At 47.4% G+C, this 23,313-nt stretch overlaps 7 protein-coding genes across 7 annotated transcripts; 4 read left to right on the top strand and 3 right to left on the bottom strand.

Moving 5' to 3' along the window:
• Positions 1-200: 200 nt before the first annotated feature.
• On the top strand, positions 201-2,847 carry N7529_011698 (putative succinyl-CoA synthetase subunit alpha; the record flags this gene model as incomplete). The annotated part of the gene is made up of 9 exons (XM_057247224.1): positions 201-498; positions 565-686; positions 759-902; positions 966-1,348; positions 1,411-1,621; positions 1,670-2,271; positions 2,321-2,352; positions 2,414-2,706; positions 2,761-2,847. 9 exons carry the CDS (start codon positions 201-203, stop codon positions 2,845-2,847), a joined length of 2,172 nt encoding a protein of 723 aa, XP_057092573.1.
• A 186-nt stretch (positions 2,848-3,033) lies between these two features.
• N7529_011697 (flavin monoamine oxidase family protein) lies at positions 3,034-5,719 on the bottom strand (the record flags this gene model as incomplete). The annotated part of the gene is made up of 12 exons (XM_057247223.1): positions 3,034-3,101; positions 3,164-3,214; positions 3,269-3,347; positions 3,389-3,778; positions 3,831-3,889; positions 3,943-4,155; positions 4,204-4,253; positions 4,316-4,451; positions 4,511-4,950; positions 4,999-5,063; positions 5,118-5,161; positions 5,218-5,719. 12 exons carry the CDS (start codon positions 5,717-5,719, stop codon positions 3,034-3,036), a joined length of 2,097 nt encoding a protein of 698 aa, XP_057092572.1.
• Positions 5,720-7,191: 1,472 nt separating this feature from the next.
• Positions 7,192-7,740, top strand: N7529_011696 (uncharacterized protein; the record flags this gene model as incomplete). The annotated part of the gene is made up of 1 exon (XM_057247222.1): positions 7,192-7,740. The coding sequence occupies one exon, from the start codon at positions 7,192-7,194 to the stop codon at positions 7,738-7,740; it is 549 nt and encodes a 182-aa protein (XP_057092571.1).
• A 719-nt stretch (positions 7,741-8,459) lies between these two features.
• On the bottom strand, positions 8,460-8,792 carry N7529_011695 (SUMO family protein SMT3; the record flags this gene model as incomplete). The annotated part of the gene is made up of 2 exons (XM_057247221.1): positions 8,460-8,519; positions 8,583-8,792. The coding sequence occupies 2 exons, from the start codon at positions 8,790-8,792 to the stop codon at positions 8,460-8,462; spliced, it is 270 nt and encodes an 89-aa protein (XP_057092570.1).
• A 1,260-nt stretch (positions 8,793-10,052) lies between these two features.
• Positions 10,053-13,466, top strand: N7529_011694 (nucleoporin Nup84/Nup107 family protein; the record flags this gene model as incomplete). The annotated part of the gene is made up of 6 exons (XM_057247220.1): positions 10,053-10,103; positions 10,155-10,410; positions 10,461-12,482; positions 12,536-12,845; positions 12,907-13,034; positions 13,090-13,466. The coding sequence occupies 6 exons, from the start codon at positions 10,053-10,055 to the stop codon at positions 13,464-13,466; spliced, it is 3,144 nt and encodes a 1,047-aa protein (XP_057092569.1).
• A 2,017-nt stretch (positions 13,467-15,483) lies between these two features.
• On the top strand, positions 15,484-19,743 carry pmcA (putative P-type calcium ATPase; the record flags this gene model as incomplete). Its single annotated transcript, XM_057247219.1, has 1 exon — positions 15,484-19,743. The coding sequence occupies one exon, from the start codon at positions 15,484-15,486 to the stop codon at positions 19,741-19,743; it is 4,260 nt and encodes a 1,419-aa protein (XP_057092568.1).
• A 642-nt stretch (positions 19,744-20,385) lies between these two features.
• N7529_011692 (putative tannase) lies at positions 20,386-22,223 on the bottom strand (the record flags this gene model as incomplete). The annotated part of the gene is made up of 3 exons (XM_057247218.1): positions 20,386-21,599; positions 21,664-21,770; positions 21,835-22,223. 3 exons carry the CDS (start codon positions 22,221-22,223, stop codon positions 20,386-20,388), a joined length of 1,710 nt encoding a protein of 569 aa, XP_057092567.1.
• Positions 22,224-23,313: the final 1,090 nt, after the last annotated feature.

Here is a 23,313-nt window from a genome sequence, read left to right as displayed (position 1 = left end):
GTAGCGTCTATGCGTGCATAACTTCCGAGTTTGGCCGGGTATAACTAACATTCTGATACATGGATATCATAGTGTTTAAACCTCTCTCTAGGCTCCTCGTCGCGTAAGGTATATCATATCTACATTAATTTGCTCATTTCAATGCCTTTATGATGAAGAGAAATATACCTGATAATTGATCCCCCCAACCTCCTCGGCAAATGTGGAGAACCTCCGACACCGGATTAGCCGACTTGGCTTATAGCCTTCTCGAAGTCCCCTCGCGCAGAGCGTTATCGTACATAAATCCAGCATTTGGAGACAGCATCGCATCATTGAATGTGTCTTTACTGAGCGCACCCATGGCCCTACACGTCCTCCCGAAAAGGGCGCCCCAGACATTACGGGTGCCCTTGACACGGCGCTTCACAACCTCCCCCCGCACAGCCAGCTATGCAGATACTCTACCAAACCTCAGAATTGGCGCTCATACCAGAGTCCTATTCCAGGGTTTTACAGGTAAGCATATATTGGCCCCAATTGCACCCCTTCTCCCAGTGGAATGCTGAATGCTGACCCCCACAGGGCGACAGGCAACTGCCAACGTCAAGGAGTCGCTAGAATGGGGCACTAAGATTGTGGGAGGTGTCAAACCTGGCGTGGAGGGCGAGCATCTGGGCTTGCCTGTATTCCCTTCTGTTAAAGCAGTAAGAAGATATCTGATGCATCGACCTGGATGATGTCATTTGACCAACTGGCTAATAACTAATAAATTTCAGGCTCAAGATAAAGCGAGGCCGGATGCATCTGCCATATATGTTCCTGGGAACCAGACTGCTCAGGCTATTGAAGAGGCAATCGAAGCGGAAATCCCGCTGGTTGTTGCTGTGGCAGAACATGTGCCGATCCACGACATCCTACGAGTATGACTTGCTTTTTTCCTGTACCAAACAAAATCCGAATGTTGCTAACGAGAAATTCCGCAGATTCACTCTATGTTGCAAACACAATCCAAAACCAGGTTGGTTGGTGCAAACTGCCCCGGTATCATATCCGCTATTGGCAAGTGCCGAATCGGGTTTCAGCCACTACCATGCTTTGCCCCGGGTAACGTGGGTATTGTAGCCAAGTCTGGCACCCTGAGCTACGAGACCGTGGCATCAACTACTCGGGCTGGACTTGGACAGAGTCTTTGTATCAGTATGGGGGGAGATGTGTTGGCTGGCACAAACTTTGTTGATGCTCTCGGTATCTTCGAGCATGATCCTGATACGCAGGGTATCATCCTGGTCGGCGAGATCGGTGGTACGGCCGAGATGGATGCCGCAGAGTGGATTAAGGATTATCGGAGGAGGACTGCAGACCCCAAGTAAGTTTTTATCTTTTCTTCATGATGTTCGTTTTTCCTTTGTGGATACTAATCTGTCATAGACCCATCATGGCCCTTGTTGGTGGTTTGGAGGCACCACCTGGCCGTATTATGGGACACGCTGGTGCTTGGGCTGCACCTGGGGAGCCAGATGCGGAGACCAAGTATCAAGCACTGGAACGCGCCGGTGCGGTCATGGTCAATCACCCCGAGAAGTTCGGCGCTGGGATGAAAACTCTCTTGAGTTCGCGATCTAAGTACCCAAGAACAAGTGTGAGTCTACTTTTTAAACCCGAGGTGAATGGTACTAAAATGTAACAGCCGATCTCTGGGACAGGCTCCCATAACCGAGGCTTCCACACCATGAGAAGAGTCACACCTGTTTCAATTCAGACTGCTCAGCAGAAACGCAGTCTTTACATTAAGCAGTTTCAGGCATTTGATATACTCAAGCAGAAAGGCGTTCTCGTTAGCGAATCAGCTTCTAGTTCGGATCTATCCGTGTCTATCACAGTTGACCGCACAGCGCTATCGCCGTGCATTGTTGTCTCACCGACTGCGGAGTTTGATCAGACTCAATTAAAGAACTACCCTTTTTCATATACCCTGGCCTCATTTGATGGAACCCCAGTCATTGCTGCTGCTGCCTCACACCTAGGGCTCCCTGCATCTACCCACCGCAAATTCGCCGCTTTTGTGCAATCACTGTGGGAAATATATAAAGAGAAGGAAGCTTTTGTTCTAGAGACACAAGCTGGCATATCCACCGACGGCTCATTCGAGGTCCGCAGTGCGCGCTTTGGATTTGATGATGCTGCATTCCGCAGTTCCGGTCGCCAGGAAGATATTCATAAGCTACGAAACACCACGGAGGAAGTTCCTGAAGAGGTCGAGGCCGAAAAGGACGGAATTGTTTACATCAAGTACACAGAGTCACACTTGTTACCAAGAAATTGTGCTGACAACAAACAGGTTGGAAGGTGAAGGCGGTATTGGAACCTTAGGTATGTACTCTTCATTTGAAACTTTTTTCTATAGAATAACGTTTTATAACACATGGCACAGTCAACGGAGCCGGCCTTGCTATGAACACGGTCGACGCACTCACAATTCACGGCGGTCACTGCGCTAACTTCCTCGACACTGGCGGCAAAGCTACCTCGGAAACTGTGAAGTCTTCTTTCCGTGTCATCTGCTCCGATGCGCGCGTCAAGGCCATATTTGTCAACATCTTTGGTGGGCTAACGCGCTGCGATATGATTGCCGAGGGTATCATTTTGGCTTTCAGAGATTTGAAGATGAAAGTCCCAGTGGTTGTCCGGCTGCGAGGTACAAATGAGGAACTAGGACAGAAAATGGTAGGCAATGACATTTCGCTGTTGGATTTTAGTGACTAATTCGGGCAATTTTAGATCGCGGAGAGTGGCCTCCCACTGCATGCCTTTGACGGGTTTGAGGAGGCGGCGAAGAAGGTCATCGCATTGGCCAAAGGCCAATAGATCTAGATCTTGGTCTATCAACATATATAATGCCAATTCATCAAATAAGATCAATCTGTATAACACACTCTTCCATTCCACTACACTGTTCACTAATCATAATTGTGAGCAATTTGTTGATGAAGTGACCAAGTAAATCTGTCCCCGAGTGCCCCTCAAGCTCCCATCCACGAAGATTGGCCTGTACTAAGCAGTGATCCATCTTCCCATCCACTCTCGTGTGATCTGCTTTGCCTCATCCACTAAGCCGAGCTCTGTGAAAGAAAATCTAGTCAGCCTTAAATCGTTCGTCGATGTGCAAAAGAAATCGAACTACCTAGCAGAAGTTGAACTGTTCCACGAACAGACGATTCCAAAGCCGAGGAAACTAAAGTCATTTATTAGTCTGAATCTTATATAGAGAAGACAGATGATAACTTACTCCATGAGTGTGTATACGAAGTGTGTTCACCGATAAAGATAATCTTGTCCCAATCAATACACGATCTCACCACGAGCTCCTGACTTCATGAAGCAAACATGCTCTTCAGAATAGACTCACATTATTCTCCGTCTTGAAGTATGAGGGAATATAAAGTTGATGCTGACCAACTGTCGGCAAAGCCCAAGAGCCACCAGCGTTGGATTCTTCTTCCAACCAACAGACACGCCTGAAATTGCCGGTGTATTGTTCATAAGCAATCTCACCGTGCAACTGGAAAATACCGTCGAGGACGTATTGGGCGTGTTCCTGTTCTGGGGTGGAGATCCAGCGCTCACTATAATCGCCGCTGTTGTAACTGGCAAGCATCACGGCTGGCCCGGAGCTATTCACGTTGTAACCAGGGTAGCAGATGTTGCCCATTCCCGGGATATCAGTTACTGTATTGCAACTACCCAGTATTGGGCGCTCCAAATGCTCCCAGAATCGGGATTTGAACTGCAGTGCCATCTGAACAACAGGTTTAGTAGCTGATTGGTCCTGATTTGGAATGAGTTAGCACCTTGCAAGCCGATTGGTAACCTAGGCGGGATATTGCATTGCTCAGGGTGGGAGAGAATTCTTGATAATATGTTCAGCATCGAATCTCATAGCACTGGGTATGAAATACTTACCTGGTAGCTTCCATTTGCGGACCACAGTAAAAGGCACCGCAACGAAAGTATAATCATAGGTCGCTGTTTGAAATTGACGATCCGTATAGTGATTTTTCCAAGAGACTTGGACCTTTTTATCCTCTTCAAGATAGTGCACCTTTTGGATCTTTCGTTTATATTTGAGATCTCTCCCAATCAGGGGTTTAAAAGCATTTGGTAGTCGACTCATCCCTAGGAAGGTGAGTCAGTTGCAATTAATGACGAGAAAGCGAAACAAACCTTTATCGATCGTTTTCCATTCTTTAGATGAAAAGAACAGGTTGTGATACCTGCAGCGAGTTCAACAAGATAAGCAACAGGTAAACCGGCATCGGCTCCTCTTTCAACTTACAGGCTGACCCAGAAAGGAGCAGCAAGCGTGACTAGCTCACCAGCAAGGTCTGTTGTGTTTAGATCGTAGCCTAACGCATTATGGACGTAGCCTGTCTGGGACCACTCATCTCCTCCTCCCCCATTCAGACCGACGTCTATTATAATGGTGAGCAAAAACATCTAGACTGATAATTGAATGTAGTCAGTGTCTTACCCAGGAACCTTTTGTGAGCTTCATAAATGTTGCTGGCAATCAATCTCATGTCTTCCGGATTATACATCAATGCATTCAACTTCGCAGTCAGACTATCCAGATTTGGAGTGTGCAGAGTAGATGCGCCAAGTGAGCTATTCTTTGCCACGTCGCCAACTGTCGGAATCGAGCCGTCTAGATTTCTTTTGTTTCCTATCAGGGAGAGGGCATTGTCACTATTTTGAAGGAATGGAATCCAATCAATGTTAAGTGATTTCTCATGACCGTTGATTTTGTTGAGCGCTTCTGCCAGCTGGAACACGATTTGGTGGCTGGTGAAGTTCAATGTCAAACTTTCGTTGCCTAGTGGAAAGGTTGCTGTAATCGGAATGCGCATAGCACCCATCTCTTGGTACTGATACTTGGTATCTGGTACCTCGAAGTATTCTGTCCGGATGCGACTGATTAAATTAGCAGGGTCACTTGAGATTTTCTTGCAGACAACGTACCCTCCAACACGATCTGTGGACTCGGAAATTTTAAGGCTCTTGAAACCAACGCTCCGAAGGAGATACTACGATACATCAGATATCGATGCAGCATAATACATAAGGGTGGAGAAGTATACATATGTCATCATGCCAGATATTCCGCCACCAACAATTCCGATCGCTAGTTTATTCTGTCAGGGAACCTTCCAGGGAGGGCTTCAAGGTTGGCATACTCACATTTGCTTTTGGCTGCCTTGACATCCACTACCCCGATTTCCTTGCTCTTGAGAGTATCAACACCATTGAACCAAGGTCCTTCGGCGTCAATGCCAGACTCATTGGTCATCATAATGCGATCTCTCTTGAAGAGAGTAATTTTCAAGATCTCACCAAGGGCAAGAGGCTGGCTCTGCCCTATCAGCACGGTGTTCTGCTCCCAGGCAGAGATACATCCATTATTTGTAGCATCTTCGGGAACAACCCAGACCAGTCGAGTATGATCGCCACCAAATTCACCTCCCGGTATATGCGCAATGGTGTGATGAGCATCAGTGAGGTTCAGGGCATTACAATTGCTGTAAACAAATACATGATCCCTCAAGGTAGTTCGTGGGTAATCCAAATAAACATTGACTGCTTGCGAGTCTGTTGCATCTTTAACGGAAATTTGGATTGCGTGGTGTAAAGGAATTGCCACAGCAAGCGGGATTAGGGTCGACACCCAAATTGTCCAGTGCATTTTGTCGTAGATCTGACTTGAAGCCTAATGGATTTTGTTGCTTTCTACTGAGTATTTCCTTTTTTGATATGAGACATGTGCCAATATTATAGTAAGCCTTATTGCCTATCATAAGAACATACTTCCAAAGTTGCTTTGTGCAATGGACACCGCAGTAGCTAAACCAGGTCCGGGTATGGAGAAATATCTCTGAAATGAAGGCCAGCGATCTATTCAATCAAGATTTTCGATCTTGTTATGGAGTTAAAATAAATTTCACCCTGCGGAGTTACCGTGAGTCGAGTTGCTATTGGCTGATTCTTCATACGGCCGTAACCTCTCTTGCCAGTGTACTTCATCGTTCTTGATTCTAGACGCGACGGCAATGCAACACAGCTAAAGAATCCAAGTTTGTGTTCTTGAGTAACACTCAGGGGGTACTCCGGGTTCATTCTATACGGTCTAGAGGACTCGGAGGCTCTCACAGATTATGTTAATATTATAGCAGGCATACAAATCACTCCAATCACATCATTATGATAGTTAAACTTATCTTTCTGTATTGAGGGGGAGCAACAAACCCGAGAGCGCAACAAAATTCGTCCTACCATTTTTTGAAGTTGGACGTGGTTCAAAATAAAGTCCGATTTCCTAAAAGAAACCTATTCTTTGGGTGAAATTAATAGATTTTGATGATTTAAATCGGTTTGAAGATTTGTGAAATATTAATGTCTGTCAGTTTTTGCTTTTCATTCTTTCCTGACAATATCCCACGTTTTTGGCCAAAACAAAACATCGGGTGATTTGATATCTACATTACAATCAGCATTACAATCAGCATAATACTTATAGGCTTGATTCAGAGGAGGCAAATAACTAAGTGCTTATACTTGTCCTTGGTCACTTAAGTCAAAGTTGGGGAATGTGATTGTCAAGACTTCGAGGTCCTGGGGTAATATGGAAATATGATGGGCTAAGAAAAGCTCTGATAGGTGGTAAACCCCCTATTGACACATGGTCACTGTCCCTGCATAGTTCCAAGCCATGTTTCTTCTAAAGCAACATATTTTCAATCGTTAAGTGTGCTAGAATACCTAGGTAGCTACTCGTAAAAAGGAATGATCTATACAATGTACCCTAGGGTTGTCAGCCCCGAGTCATGAAAGGGTTACATGCCAAATTCATATTCTAATTCTAGTTAATTACTGAAACTGAAACATATTCATCAACCATATGTTCCGATCAGATCAAAAATACGAAAAAAATAAAAAAAGAAGTGGACATATGTGTTGATGCCTGACTATCCTGAGGCCAAAAAGTGGTCCCCGAATTGGTCTAGCCCATGTTTTTCTCCACGATCGACCAGTGGATGTAATTGGCACTGACGACATTGAATTCTATTTCAAGAAATCTTGACTTTGTATATATTCTTTGTCCTTGTTTGAATCCACCAAACCTCTTGTATCCCCTTTGTGAACCCGTGTACACGTATCATGTCTGATCCAAGCGCCGAGCTCCAATCCACACTTCGCGACCTTTCCATAGGTACAAAAGGCCCAGTGCAAGACCTCCATCGGCCAAACTTGAAGAAACCCTCAACCTCAAAAGTGACTCCCAAGCCCAAAAAGGTCGCAGACTCCTGGGAAGATGAGGTAGACCTCTCCGGTTCAGATGACGAAAACACCCAACCCTACGACAAAGATACTCCGACCGTCCTCTCACCTATACTCAGCGCGGAGGGCCCCCTGGATCCCCCGCCCACACCAATTTCCCCTCAAACCTCCAATCCGTGGGGTGGTCAAACTGCTTCTCCTGCAGCACAGGGTGGACCCGCCCGTAGGCCGGAGAAACAAACTGCTGTTGCGGGACGGTTGATCGCTGGTGCGCTGGGGATTCGTGCACCAAAGAGGACTGAAGAGCAGCGTGCTTATGATCGTTCGGTCAAGGAGCAGGAGATTCGGAGGCGGAATCGCGAGCGCGAAGAACAGGCTAAGGCTAAGGCAGAGGAGGAGAAGTTGAAGATTTCTGTTTGGGATAGTTAAGATTTTTGAGCATGATCTTCTGGCTGTTTTATGGGAGTGATCCTATAAATGATGTATATATGCATCTTGAATTGACTCGTTCATGTGTTCTCTCTGCATCGTGGGATTTGGCGACTGAGTGGTGGGTTTCCGTCATTTTGTGTTTCAGGTTGATTTCGACTTTACCTACTGGTCGAATATTTGGAACAGTTTACTTGGCACTGATGTCGTTTGCAACTATTATCTATTTCAAATCTCACATTAGATTGTCCAACTACTCGACACGCCCAGTGATAATTTCTAGATTGAAGGCGCGATATATATCTTGGCATGCGGGTTAGGATCGACGCAGCTAGACCCCGCCGAATACTAATAACCTTAGCTCAAGGCATGACTAGCAAATATTCCAGTCCAACTGAAACGTACAGAATGAGCTACACTGCGTCAGACTAGCGAGGTCAATTTTCCGGGACGCACTGAAAAGGGGCAAGCGAGATAGCTAAAGCAGCACCTCTAAGTCTCGAAAAAAGACCGGGTGACTTTTGGTAAATTCGTTAACTTCATGAGAGGCGAAAAAAAGAGGAAGTACAGACGCCCGATCACCACGTCCGCCGTGGGACGCCATGTTAATTCTATCCATCCATCTGTGGATGTCCATCAGCCCTTCCCAAACCTGCGCACGTCGTATCATCTGTCTTGGCCACGTCGGGATATGCGATTCAGCTCCCAGACCGAGTAACTTAACATCCTCCAATTTGTTCTTGGTGCACTTCGAGGGTATCGCCATCGGCCATTTCAAGCTAGGTAGTCAAGTCAGTCTCAAGAGGATTCAAGTACCGGAAAAGAACAAAACGAGAACATACAGTATCGGGTGAATCCTCAGGGCGGACACGGGTTCCGTCAAAGAGGAAGCGGACAGTTGAGGGCTGCTTTCCCTGGCGTTCGCAGAAAGCATCCATAAGCTTCTTGAGCTGTGTGGAACGCTTGATCTTGAAGAAGACCTCGTTGTTGTTATCAGTGACCTTGATGTTGAGGTGCTCAGTGGGAGCAGCACCACCTTCTTTGTCAGACATGTTGACGGATGAGTCTATATTCGTTAGACGGTGATCGCGCGCAAGAGACGTGTGGCTGAACGCTTACAAAGCTGAGTGCGATTTTAGAGGGGTTTCAAAGTCAAGTTTATCTGGATAGTTCGACTCTGGTTAGCTCACAATTTCGGTAGGTAGAATGGAAGCGTAGAATGAAAAACTCACTTAGGCAATAGTGCTGAAGTCAGCGAAAGTGCGATGATAATGGAGGGAAGTTAGAGGAGAGAAAGAAGAGGATCTCAAATCGGCGGCAGAATAGCGACTCGCCCCACGGTCTGAAGGCGGAGAATCTATTTTGCGTTTGTACACTGTTGCTTCTATCGGTTTCGTCACTTATCAACTACTTCACGCGTACTCCGTTCAGCTCTTTGATAAATCTTCAATTATGGTATGAATTGCCATGAGTAATAAGTCGGCTGCATACTGAGACAATTCAGGGAAATCTAAAGCAAGATCTATCACACGAACAGCCTTGCAAACCACGCGCTGTATGTCCATCTAAAGCCATTTATTTTTTTTTTGAATGAAAAAAAGTCCTCTTAGATAGGTGATACTGGAATATTGCTAACAATTCCAGTGTGCCATTCAAGGTATTATTAATTCACGACACAATCCATGATCATAAGAGTGTTGACCAAAGCCAGACTGCTTGACTCAAAACTCCTTCAACGAGGATAAATGCCAGGCGCAGATTGATGCCTTGTATGAATGCTGTAATGCCTTCTACCAAGAACGAGGAGACCAAGCGTCCACCCCCAGTTGCCCAAAAGCAAACTTGCTGCGATTGAAGATGAAACAACGAGCGCAAGCAGCAGAGAAGCAATCATGTAGTGCTTAGGAGGTCCAAGGATGATTTTACTAGGAATTACAAGTAGTGACCCTTGTTGTAAAAGGGATGTCACAATTCCTTTGCGGTCTGAGTTTCCATATGGAGGAAACCAGGCTAATTGAAGAACTGCATTTATTATAAGACAATCGTGAGCACGCAAAGAGGCCTCGATGGACCTGTACGAACATTGACCGTTTGTACCGAGACTCTAATGAAAGCCTATAGACATTAAAGAAGAAAAGAAAAAGAGAACAGAAGGGTCCGGATGAAAATTCGTTGAAATAGTTTTCTGCGTTTGCGCTAGTACACTTCGGGCTTAGTCTGTCGCGCCGGCAAAAGAGACAAACACAAGTTATTCCTCAAAGCTCTCCAGGGCTTCTCTCCCCTTCCTACAAAGTTATTGCGCCCAGTTCATCATGGCTCCGTTAACTCGATCGGCTGCTGGGTCAACTAGCCTTTTTACACCGGTATGTTTTCCCTTTTTCAATATTGCGCTGTCGTTTTGCTCATGTATCTAGGCCGCCCAGCCACCGCGACAAACAGAGATCATCAACATCGATGACGAGGATGATGAGGATGACGAGCAATCCCCTGACGACGAAGACATGAATGAAGAGGGCGGATCAATTGAAAGCCAATCTGAAGACCAAGAGGAGGATATGGACGAAGATATGGATGGTGTCAATGGCGACACCGCATCGGAGACTGGGTCCGATGTTTCGGGCAAAAGTTCTGAGCAGTCTGCTTTTAAAATTTCTAGCAGCAAAGGCCAAGGTTTGTTTACACTTCATCTATAGGAATTATTCTCGCTAATCGATCGGAAGACACTCCGTTGTTCACCGCTGCGGGCGCCCAGGAAGCTCTCCACCCTCTTCGCCGTACTGCCGACCGCGTCACTCGCCAAATTGAAGCTTTTGCCGACAAGCTCGACCAGTTCAAGCGCCAGAATTCGAATGACGAGTTCAACAATGCTCAGGCTGCTTACAAGCTCGTAGCGAGTTATCGCGACCTTGCAAACAATGCCATCAAGGAAATCGAAAAACAGCAGATCGTGGACCGCGCGGCGACTGGCTTCCGGTCAAATGGGACACAGGATACCAAAAGCGCCGAGGAAATCCGGCGATTGCAACTCGAATCTGATACCTGGCGCCTTCTGCTCAACTTGATCAGCATTGATGACCCTTCCAGCCGGGCCCGCTACAAGGCTGGACAACAGACAGCTTTCCAGGAACTTCATCGCTATTCAACCGATCGCGAGATTTGGGAACAATTCTTGAATGCCGACCAGTACGGTCTCGAATGCGTGATTGCCATGCGATGGTTGGAGGAGACTTCCAAGACCGGGGACCAAAATCTCGATGGGCTGATCACGGATATGGAAACCCAGGCGCAGAGAGGTCAGGGATTGTGGACACATGGATGGCTTTACACCAAAGAGGCTATCAAGGGTCACAAAAGGCTGCGCGCTTGGCCACAACCTCTTGAACCCAATGACCCTGGTATCTCGCGCACGCTTCTGAGCAATGATGAGCAGAAACCATTGGTCACTCAACTCGACCCTGATGCCATCATTCGACAGAATCATACGCTGGAAAAACAAGATCAATCCTTCGAACTTGCCACATGGGCAACTTGCTGGAAGATGCTAAGACAAGGCGAGAACTGGACCAAGATTCGTGAATGGGCAGAAGGCCACCTCGAAGGATGGAGGGCCGTTAGCCTGTGCGGCTCTAGTGTGGATCCGAAATCGGCGAGTACTCAATACCCAGCCGACGATGGCCATACACGTTTGATGAACAGCCGAGCTCAAGATTCATGGCGTAGCGCTTGCTCTGCGCTGACACGCAACAACACTGTGGATGACTTCCAGCGTGCTGTCTATGCATTGCTCGCCGGTGAAACTGACGCTGCAGCTGCGGTCTGCTGCGGCTGGGACGACTATCTCTACGTGTTCTTCAATCGTGTCGTCCTCTCGCGCTACCAGGGATTTTGTCGTCAATTCCAGCGGAAGCTTAGCCACTCTCCTAATACGCCCGTGGCATTCAAGCCGGAACCGGCTGGACACGCAGAGCTCCAAAAGTACCTAGTCTATCTCAAGGGCAATGAGCGAGTCAGCGGAGAAACCCGTAATCCATTCCGCAACATCCAGGCCGCAATCCTCAGCCAAGGCTACGACTCCTTCTTCCCGGCTCTTGCTCAGGCGGTATCACATGTTTGCACCGAAAAGTTCGGGAAGAACTCTATTGTCCCAGAGCTCGCGCCGAAGCAAGTTGAGGAATCTTTCCTCATCGCTGCTGACGATGAAGAGGCTCTCAAGATCGCCACACATGTTTACGTTGTGGCTAGCGCTAGAGGATATGCTCGCGCGGATACCCACTTCATTGAAACGGCGTCGGTTCTTGTGGCTGGACATATTGCCAACCTCGAAGAGAGGGGTTTGTTCCGCCTTATCCCTCTTTACGCATCTCTTCTGCCTACAGCAATTGGGCATAGCGTCCTAGCCAAGATTCTCATTGATATAGTCGACCCCAAGGATAAGATCCAGCAAGTTCGACTCGCAGAGAAGTACCACATTGACATCAAAACCGTTCTTGATGTACAATGGTCGTGGGCGAAGCAGAATGTCTCCGCGATCGATCACTCAAGAGGCGTCACTGGATACTCAAGGGTCAGCCGACGAGCCGACGGTTCCAAGAGCTTGGTGTCACCAAAGGCTGATTTGATTGGCGAATCTGTTGCCGAGGAAGATGACAAGATGATTCGCAGTCTGGAGTGGCTCCGTGTTACTGATGGCCAGTGGGATAAAATCTGTGAGCTCGGATCTTGGCTGTATCGTCAATTCTTCCGTAAGTTTGCATCCCTATTCTCGTTCGATCTTGCCGAACTAACCTTCTGCTAGTTGCCGATAAGCTTGCTGCTGCTCGCGAACTGAGTTTCCGTATGCGGCTGGCCGACATCTCCATCGAGAAATTCGGTTCCGACATCATTTCCATGCCTCCGCAGGATATTGGGTACTTCGAGGCGACTACACCGACTAGCCCGACGAAGGCCAAGAGAAGCAGCCTTCACCGACGCAGTCTTTCTGGATCCAACAATATTGGTCTCATCTCAGCATATAACCAGTGCCAGGCAATGCGGGATCTGGAGAGCTTGATTCTTGGTCTTGATGCCGTTGAGCAGTTTGCCATTGTATACGATCAGATCTCCAAGTAAGTGGTCACTTTTCCAGGTTATGTCAGCCGTCAGTAGAAAGATATCTAACCAGTTCAGGACAAAACGTCGCCGAGACTCAGGGACAATGAAGGTTATGGGTCAAGATATGAACGAATGCGTGGCTGTATTGGAAGAATGGGTAGGAGCTGTGACTGACGAAGAATGGCTCCTCACATCCCCCAATGGCAAGTATAATCCCTCTTGCAGTATTGGAATTCCGACACTAATCAACCCATGCAGCCGACGAAGAAAAGGACTTTGCGTACATTCGGAAAACCTACCTTCCAGAACTCATGCTCGACTATCACAACGCGATGTACTTCGCCAGCTACTGCCTTGAGCAAAACAACCTGCTGACGCAATGCATGGTTGTTTCTATCTGGGTTGCAAATTACGAGCATGTAACCCTTGCTTTCACACAGGCAAAGCGAGTAACCGAGCTAATGGATGCGCTGGCTTTGTCAAGCAAAGCCTTGGTTAACCGCAACACTACCCCTGCGAAGTCTTCGAAGGAAAATTTGGAACGGGCCCAGGAGTTAAAGATCTGGGACGTCGAGGTCACGGAGGAAGAAAAGAAGAGGATTGGGCTTACGTCGGCCCTTGACAGGGAGCGGTAAATCGCAATTTGTTCTGTACATTAGCATCGGCTTTGGATGTTTGAGTTTTCAATGGCGACGGTTGATATGGAGGAAACTGGATCAATCTGGAAGGTGGCTAGGTATCTTTCTACTACAGTTACTATATGTCATAGGACATAGTTTAACTATGTATGCTGCAAATGCAATGACCCTGTGCTTTGTTTACCACCAATCTCCATTTGTAGATTTAAAATGCTGCTTGTTACTCGCGACGGCTTATCCCTTTTGCGTCAAGCTTTAATCTCATTAGACATTGCCTATCAACAAAATTTGGATAAACTACAGTGTACCAGGTGAATTACCAGAAATACAAGCTCATAAACCCAAAATCAGAAAAATATGAGTGTATTTGACATGTCTGACATATCTGACATATCTGACGAACGGCGTGGGTAGATACGTCACGTACGACGACATACACACCACACGTTCAAGCCATTGCCAAACATATGTATGTACTCCAAACGGATCATAGCTTTATTGGGTGAGGCGGTATGGGCGGCATTGCTCGCTTTCCAAGGTTAGCTTTATCGTAGCATAATTCAAATCATCCATCATGTAATGCATAAGCCAACGAACTCCGGTGAAGAACCGATAAACGGGGGCTTGTATCTTTGACAACAAACCCGAGAGGTAGACGCGTACGAGTATATGTTGGGGTACGTGCGTGCGTAGGCTTGATGCGCTGGGCTAGTAAAATGTTTGGTGAACGGAATTATTGAAATTTTGGGCTCACGTTACGGCGGTGAGGCCATATTCGCTGGTTGGGCTTTAATGAATAGCAGATTTGATTTGTGGATTTCTTAGATTGATAAGTGTTGTTTCTTCCTGCGCGTATAGTTATTGTGTGTGGTATTTTGATACTTAAGTATAGTTATCTAACTACATATACGTACTCCGGACTCCGTACATAGACATACATCATTTGTGACATAGAATTGAGGATATAGTGTTTGACTTGTTTTGATTCCGTTTAATATTATATCGACTCTTAGTCCTGACCATTTAGTGTTTGTGGTACAGATAAACCAGACTGAATATCCTTGATGTTTTGATGCAAGGATTAGCCCACGGTGTGGCTGAGCTTGAGCTAATATTCCTCAGATGGGTAGCAGTCACTTGGCATGAGAAATGAAAATTTGAGACGGTTCCGTCAAGTCCCGGATGTGTTCAGAGTTTTTTGAGTTATAGCAGATCCTACAGCAGATCCTTCTATGCAACATATAACAAAGGACGACGATCAGATTCTATGTTCAAAATAGGAGACGTCACCACTTAGTATACTTGGTACCATACCTGGTACTACACTTTGGTATTATCATGTACAGTATACAACACAAAATATAGCTTCAACGGTACTTGTTCGTTTAACACAGCATGCATTTAATCTATTCAATTCAATCAATCCAAGTTCCAGTTCAAGTAATTGACTCCTATTGGTTGAAATCGCGGTCGGGTGATTTCTTGGCAAGTGAGGCAGTGCAAAGCCGCTATAGAGCTTGGTATTTGGGAGTATTTGGGCGGTATTTGACCCCTGACTCGATTTTCCCTTAAAAGCAAACAAAAAAATACTGGTAGAAATTTCTCAAGTCCTATTGTTGTACTAAGTAAAAAGGAGAAAAGAGAAAAAAAAGGAAAAGAAAAAGCGCAAAACGAGAATTCAACATACAAAAGATACCATATTGGGGCTGTGCTTTTAATAGTGGAGTATGATTGAAGGAGTACAATATTGTACACAGCAAAGATCACAATAATGCAAGTTCTCGACCGCTGTGGAGAAAGAAGAAGGGGGTTGGTGGTTTGACGTCTGTAAATTATTGCACTTTGCCTCCCTTTCTTCCCTTACATGCTTACCCTTCATTCTGTTTTATCTTATGGAGCTTCTTGTTTTTGACATATTACTGAACTCTTGACTGAGTAGTCTCCTTATTTTTTACACTCCATGAATCCGCCCATAGATCAAATTGACCACGCGTGAAGCGCACTCGGATTGATGATGTCCGACTCACACAATGAACCGGCTCAACCGTCAACTCCCCTGCGGAGAGAGCGCGCCCCGACAATTACCATCGATACATCAGCCGTGAACTCCCCCGATACTTCAAATCCTCCTATTCAAGTCTTCTCCGAGGAAACCTCGGCCCAGACCTTGACGGACAACGCCCATGCCGGTGACTCCAGCGCACTGCTAAACAATGGCAGCATATCTCCCACCGATATACGGTCCACAGCATCCATTCGCTCCAACGCCTCGTCCGAGGCCCGTGACAGAGAGGACCGCCCATTATCACCTCACAACGTCTCCTCACCCAAGGCCAAATTTCCCGATCCGCATTCGAACTTCCTTTCCGTCCCCGGAACTCGTTCCCGAGGGAACTCCTTGGAGTCCGAGGATACCAGTCAAACCTCCTCTACGTATGGCGGCGAGACATATGTGACTTCGGCATCTCATGGATCGAGGTCTGATCTGATGAAGAATGTCTTCGTCGATGATGAAGATGCTCTAACCCCAGACCCCGGCCGTGAATCCGAGTTTGAAGTTGAGGATAACAAATTTGCTTTCTCGCCCGGCCAGCTGAACAAGCTGTTGAACCCCAAGAGCTTTGGGGCATTCCGTGCGTTAGGGGGTTTACGGGGTCTTGAGAAAGGATTGCGAACCGATGTGCGAAGTGGTTTGAGCGTGGATGAGACCACGCTCGATGGGACTGTTAGCTTTGACGATGTTACTTCGCCAGATAAAACGCTCAAATCTGTCTCGCCAAAGCCATCACCGCCCCCTGCCGAGGGATCTGTAACCACACAAGCCCGGAATGATTTCACCGACCGCAGACGGATATACGGCGATAATAAGCTTCCAGAAAGGAAGTTAAAGACCATCTGGGAGCTGGCTTGGATTGCATATAATGATAAAGTGCTGATCCTGCTGACCATTGCGGCTGTTATCTCTCTTGCTGTCGGAATCCCACAATCGATCCACCCAGCAAATCCAAAGGAACCTGGGGTTGAATGGGTGGAAGGTCTGGCAATTTTGGTGGCCATCATCATTGTTGTTACTGTTGGTGCAGCAAACGATTGGCAAAAGGAACGACAATTTGCGAAACTAAACAAAAAGAAAGAAAACCGACAAGTCAAGGTTATGCGATCTGGTCGAACAGAGGAAATATCAGTTCACGATGTTTTGGTTGGGGATGTCATGCATTTGGAAGCTGGCGATATGGTCCCGGTCGATGGGATTCTAATTGAAGGCCACGATCTGAAGTGCGATGAATCTTCAGCTACCGGCGAGTCTGATGTTCTTCGGAAAACCGCCGGTGATGAAGTGTATCGCACCATTGAAAATCACGAAGACTTGAAGAAGATGGATCCTTTCATTATTTCCGGCGCCAAGGTTTCTGAAGGTGTCGGCACGTTTTTGGTTACTGCTACTGGTATGCATGCTACCTTCGGCCGGACTATGATGTCTCTCCAGGAGGAGGGCGAGACAACCCCTCTGCAAACCAAACTCAACGTACTGGCCGAGTATATCGCCAAGCTCGGCCTTGCCTCTGGTTTGTTGTTGTTTGTGGTTCTTTTCATCAAATTCCTGGTTCGCCTCCACTCGATTGAAGGTGGCGCAGACGCCAAGGGTCAAGCATTCCTCCAAATCTTCATTGTGGCTGTTACTATCGTCGTCGTCGCGGTACCAGAGGGTCTGCCGCTGGCCGTCACACTCGCTCTCGCATTTGCAACGACACGAATGATCAAAGACAACAACCTTGTTCGCTACCTGAAAGCCTGTGAGACCATGGGCAACGCCACCACCATTTGCTCTGATAAAACTGGAACCCTCACGGAAAATAAAATGACTGCGGTAGCCGCGACTCTGGGGACTACATCGCGATTTGGAAAGTACTCCGGCGTCTCACCCGATGATAAAACCGAGATACCCGCTTCCGAGTTTGTATCTACACTTTCGCAGTCGGTGAGAAATATTTTGTACCAATCGATTGTCTTCAACTCGACCGCATTTGAAGGCGAGTCAGATGGAGTGAAGACGTATATCGGTTCCAAGACAGAGACCGCCCTCTTGACTTTTGCTAGGGACAACCTTGGGATGGGAGCTCTTGGCGAAGCAAGGGCCAACGGCGAACTCGCGCAAATGTACCCATTCGATTCTGCACGCAAATGTATGGCAGTTGTCATCAAGTTGGAGAATGGAAGGTACCGAATGCTAGTCAAGGGTGCCGCGGAGATCTTGGTCGCCAAGTCGACACGCATTATCCGTGACCCCAGCGACACACTATCTGAGGCTCATCTATCCGATGACAACAGAACCACTCTGAACACTATCATGACCAACTACGCCTCCCGCTCTCTCCGGTGCATTGCCCTTGTTTACCGTGACTTCGAACAGTGGCCGCCGCGTGGAGCCCCAGTCTCGGAAACTGATCGCAACCATGCGGTTTTCGAACCAATCTTTAAGGACATGGCGATGCTGGGTATCTTTGGTATCCAGGATCCAGTCAGAGCTGGAGTTCCTGAAGCAGTCCATGCTTGCCAGAGCGCTGGAGTTTTCGTTCGTATGGTCACTGGTGATAACGTCATGACCGCCAAGGCCATTGCCCAAGAGTGTGGTATCTTCACAGAAGGTGGTATCGCCATTGAAGGCCCCAAATTCCGCAAGCTTAGCACCCGCCAAATGAACCAGATCATTCCCAGACTTCAGGTTCTCGCCCGATCCAGTCCTGATGATAAGAAGATTCTGGTTAATCAGCTAAAGAAGCTTGGTGAGACTGTTGCTGTGACTGGTGATGGTACCAACGATGCCCAAGCGCTCAAGAATGCCGATGTTGGTTTCGCTATGGGTATTGCTGGCACTGAAGTTGCCAAGGAGGCATCTGATATTATTCTTATGGATGACAACTTTTCGTCTATTGTGAAAGCTATTGCATGGGGTCGAACCGTCTGTGATGCTGTGAAGAAGTTCCTTCAGTTCCAGATTACTGTCAACATTACCGCTGTTGTTCTTACTTTCGTCTCTGCAGTTGCCAGTGATAGCGAGGATTCAGTGCTGAGTGCAGTACAGCTGCTGTGGGTCAACTTGATCATGGACACTTTCGCCGCTCTCGCTTTGGCGACAGACCCTCCTACGCCAACTGTCCTCGACCGAAGACCCGAATCGAAGTCTGATCCGCTCATCACTCTGACCATGTGGAAGATGATTATTGGACAATCTATCTACCAACTGGTTGTAACCTTCGTTCTGAATTTCGCTGGCAATAGTATCTTCACTTGGGACTACGATCATATGCAGACTGTGGTTTTCAACACCTTCGTCTTCATGCAAATTTTCAACCAGTACAACTCCCGTCGCATTGACAACAAATTCAACATCATGGAGGGAATTTGGAAGAACAGTTGGTTCATTGGTATTCAACTCATCATTATTGGAGGCCAAGTTTTGATTATCTTTGTTGGTGGCGCTGCCTTCTCTGTCAAGCGCCTTGACCAAGGCTCACAGTGGGCTGTCAGTCTTGTTCTGGGAGCTCTCTCCCTCCCAATCGCTGTGATAATTCGTTTGATCCCAGATGAGCTCGTCAGCAAACTCATTCCAAAATTCTGGTCCCGCAACGAGGGACCAGAACTAGTCGTCTCCGATGAAGACCGCAACTACGAATGGAACCCAGCCCTCGAAGAGATCCGCGACCAGCTCGCCTTCATCAAGCGCGTCCGTGGCGGCCGGCTCCGCCACATCCGCCACAAGCTGCAACACCCTCAGGAATTACTTCCCCGATCCCGCAGCGGTTCCCGATCTCGCGATTCCTCTTCCCCACCTACGCCAAACGGCGACAACGACAACGGTAGCCCAACCCCCCAGCCCATGACCCCAGAGTCTCGTTCCAGACGCAACACGCGATCCCGCTCGAATTCGACATTCGGTCCTGCCGCCGCCATGGCAGGGATCGTCGCCGGCAGTATTGCCGGATGGTCTCCCATCGAGCGAGGCCATGGCGAAGCCGATTCAATCAGCTTCCCAACAAATGGTGGTCCCTTTAGCGGTCTGGACCGCGAGCCGGGCATCGAAATCCACCCAGACACCGCGGCCGACGAGCGCATGCTGAGCGATTACGATGCCAACTCTGGAACACCACCGAGCCAGAACCCAGATCTTATTCCGTTCTTCGAGCATGCTCCGCCAGAACGGGCGCCCTCTAGCCGTGGCCGTCGCTCTTTGTCTCAACGCTCGAGATCAAGTCTCAGCCAGTCCCATGTGTAAATCTGAAATCTGCTCTTTGCATCCTTCTTTTGCCGGCAAGCACTTGGCACATCTTATTTAATAATTCCTTTGTTTTATTCCCCGCTCGACTCTGTGCGCAGCTTTTGGTGTCTGGAATGGCCGGTCTGGCGCAACTTGAAAATTATGCATAGACTCCTTTGTACTTTTGGATTCTTTACAGTTATTTGCATTTTTAGCATCGGTCGGTTGGCCTTTGGATATTTTGGCGCTTACATGGCTCTGACTTTTCACATCTCGTTTTTTTTTTGTCTATCCTGACCAAATCAAAAATCTTTGAAGATACATTTTTTTAATTATTTTTCATTAACAACCTAGTTACTATTCATTCGTGTGTGTTGGCATAATTGTTAGAGGAAATGTAAAAGGAGATGCAGAAAGACAGATAGAGATAAGAATAATTGTGATTTTGATCGTGCAGAAAGTGGGAGAGAAGGAGTGTTTGATTATATGAAGATGACATTAAAGCAACATTTCAAGCGTGTTACAGACTTTCCAACTAGATGTAGACTTGAAGGTGGAAACCCTCTCCCGAAAGACTATACGTGATTGAATAACCAGAGACCTTTATACTTATCTTCGGATTGAGGCAAGTGCAAAGACCCTTGATTCTCGCCTCCGCAACTAGTATACTGGAAGCTTATAAGCGTCCAGATCATAAGTGAAGCTATCGACCGACGCCTGGCTATAGACACAAGAGAACTTCTTCCCGCTGTCAGTCCACAGTGGGCGTAGAGGCCATCGGCACATGGTGTCAATCTCTTCAGACCCAGCGAGTGTCGCTGGCGCCTTCCCATTCTCAACCCAGTCAATGAGAGTCTGGAGGGTTGTCTGTGGCCAAGGTGCACCAGGTTGATATGAGTTGACGGCACAGTGTCCCACACCAGGAATGAGGAACAATCGGTAAAAGTCATCGAGAGCAGCTGCGCCTGCTCTATAAGACTTGCTGGGGAACATGATCTGTCTGACCGAGTTCCAGTAGCGGATAGAAGATGCGGTAGGAATAGAGAAGTCCTGCTCTCCGTGGACATGAAGCACTTTGCCACCGGCAGCTTGAAAATCAGTCAGGTCTGGGTATGTCGTTTGGAGAATATCATCATATTTCTTCTGCGAAAAGATCATCCATTCCTTGAGAGTATCATAGGTCACGTTGTCCAATGTGGGGATGTTGGTCTCTTGCAAAAGGTCAATGAAAAGACCGACCCAAATACCACCAAGCCCACTGATGTCGAGTTCCCAGCTATCGGCAGAGGAGTCATACGCGGTTGCAAGATCCGTGAATGTCGAACCAGGCTGGTAGGTAAAGTAAACACGCTTCCCATCGGAGTCATGCAAGCCATTCCAATATGTCTTGATGACTTCGATGGCCTTGGCTGATACCTTGCCAGTCTGTGCCGGCGTGGCGGATGAATAGCCAGAGCCTTTGACAGCAGGGCACGAGTAAGAAGCGCCTAGGATTTTGTTCCAGTCGAGGTGTGCCAGGCACAATTCAGACCGTGATACAATGCCATCAGTTCTGCCATCCAAGGGATCGCAGCTTGCGATGGTCATGTTCATAATCTTTTCTAGCTCACAGCTCGGGGAGTAGTAGTCGAGAGTTTTCTGAATAACGTTACCAGTCAGATGGTTGACTTGCTGCTGTGCCCAGCGGAAGGCCGGAGCAGCAGCGACTACACCATCAAACTGATCGGGGAACCGTTGGACTTGGCTCCACCCCTCACGACCTCCCTCGGAGCAGCCTTGATAGTATGAGTATATTTTGTCACTGGACGGCACGTCGTAGATGTTTCGAGTCAGCTCCTTGCCCAGTACAGCCAGCTCATGCTGTGCTTGGTAGCCTGGCCTTGGTGTTAGCTCAATTTCAATTGAAACTTCTTCAAGGCAGTGGATCGTGTGTCGTACCAAACATGTAAGTTGCTTGCCAGTTGATAGTACCATTTTCCAAAAGGGCAACAGAGCTGAATTGTGTATTGAAGCTTCCAAATCCTCCATCGGTCAAACCGCCAACACTTCAAGAGATGGGTTAGACTATCCGCTCAATCAAATAGACAATCTTAGAATGAATTGACTTACCCGCCAACGATAACGCCGGTAGGAATAGAGGAAGATCCCGAGTTGATAGCCCAGCCACCACCACCGGTGGAGACATATCTGTTCTTGAATTGGCCTGGTGCTGGAAGCCAATACTGCACATGAACAACGTCTCCCTCGATGCCATCGTGAGAGTAAGCGAAAGTCACATTGCAGTAGTCGAATGTCGATGTAGGGTAGAATATGGAGCTGGCAGTGAAGTTGGTGACGAGACTGGCGGAAACCGAGGAGGTATCAACAGTAACACCCTGGAGAGCACCAATTGGCAATGCCTTCTTTGCATAGGACACGGTACAAATGTCACTGAGAGAGGTGGACGCGGCCGCAGCCGAGGCCACCACAGCCGCATAGGTCCAAAAGGTAGCGCGCATAGTGTCCTATTCACACGAGGGTATGGCAATTAAAGGACTTGAACCGAGTCTGGGACGAGAACAAAAATTGAGGAGAACTGAGACCATTTATACCTTTACTCAGGGACTCCTGGATCCGGGGTAACCCCATATTCTTGGGGGTAAACATTATGCCGGGTCCCCTCACGAATGTGGAGAAGGTGGCTTTTGACAGCAGCTTCACGAATATAAAGCATTGATTGGTGGGAATAGAACAATAGGACGGGATCAAAATAGAAGAGATCAATAGAGCAAATACAAAAGTACAAAGGTATAAAGAAACAAAGAAGAAAGAAGAAAGCCCTACTTTCCCGATTAGGCCGACCCCACGGGTACAGATACTTTCTACCCTCCCGTTCCTTTTTCCCTCAAGGACGGTGCCGGTGGCTGGAACACGGTTTAGACACAAAGCATGTTGGCTTGACACTGGAACAAGCGTGGGCTCACCTCTGTGGATACAATGTCGAGACCCGAACACGACTTGTCCAATGGTCCTGCGCCTGAGAGTATACTCAGGGCACCAAACCTTCAGTTTACACCTCTGTTTCTGGATAACACCGTCGAGTCTCAAGTCCTAAAGCTGATTGTGGCTCCGCTGCCTGGATAGAGATTCTGCCATCGTGCTCTCGAGGATTCCAAGTGGTGCTGGCATCTACTTAAGGGGATGCTGTCTTATGACGAACGCGATTCCGAGGACTGTTCTTTGCCTGCATGAAGAGGACTCTGAGGGCATTGAACTTCAGTGAGGTAAACTCGATGGAGTTGACTTTCTTGTGGGCTTTCTATTTCCTTCTCTCTTTCCGTCCTGTCATGAAAACTGTTAAAACCAAGCAAAACAAACCACTTCTGAGGACCTTTCTCAGTTTATGAATACAACTATTTTCATATCTTCTCCATTATTCCAAAACATTTACTATGTAGCTCTTGTATTACCTTATCCACCTCAAATAAAGATTCATATATATGTATCTTTTATTGATGGCAACTACTAAGCAATGAGAAGAGCTTATTACGTCTGCTTTTTTCTTTGGTCCAAATCTTATTTGCTGCTGGTTCATTAGGAGAGCGCGTC

The sequence above is a fragment of the Penicillium soppii genome (assembly GCF_028829465.1).
Source record: "Penicillium soppii strain IBT 18220 chromosome Unknown utg000010l, whole genome shotgun sequence".
Lineage (NCBI taxonomy): Eukaryota > Fungi > Ascomycota > Eurotiomycetes > Eurotiales > Aspergillaceae > Penicillium > Penicillium soppii.
The sequence above is the reverse complement of the archived record's forward strand: the minus strand, read 5'-3'. Positions and strand labels throughout refer to the sequence as shown.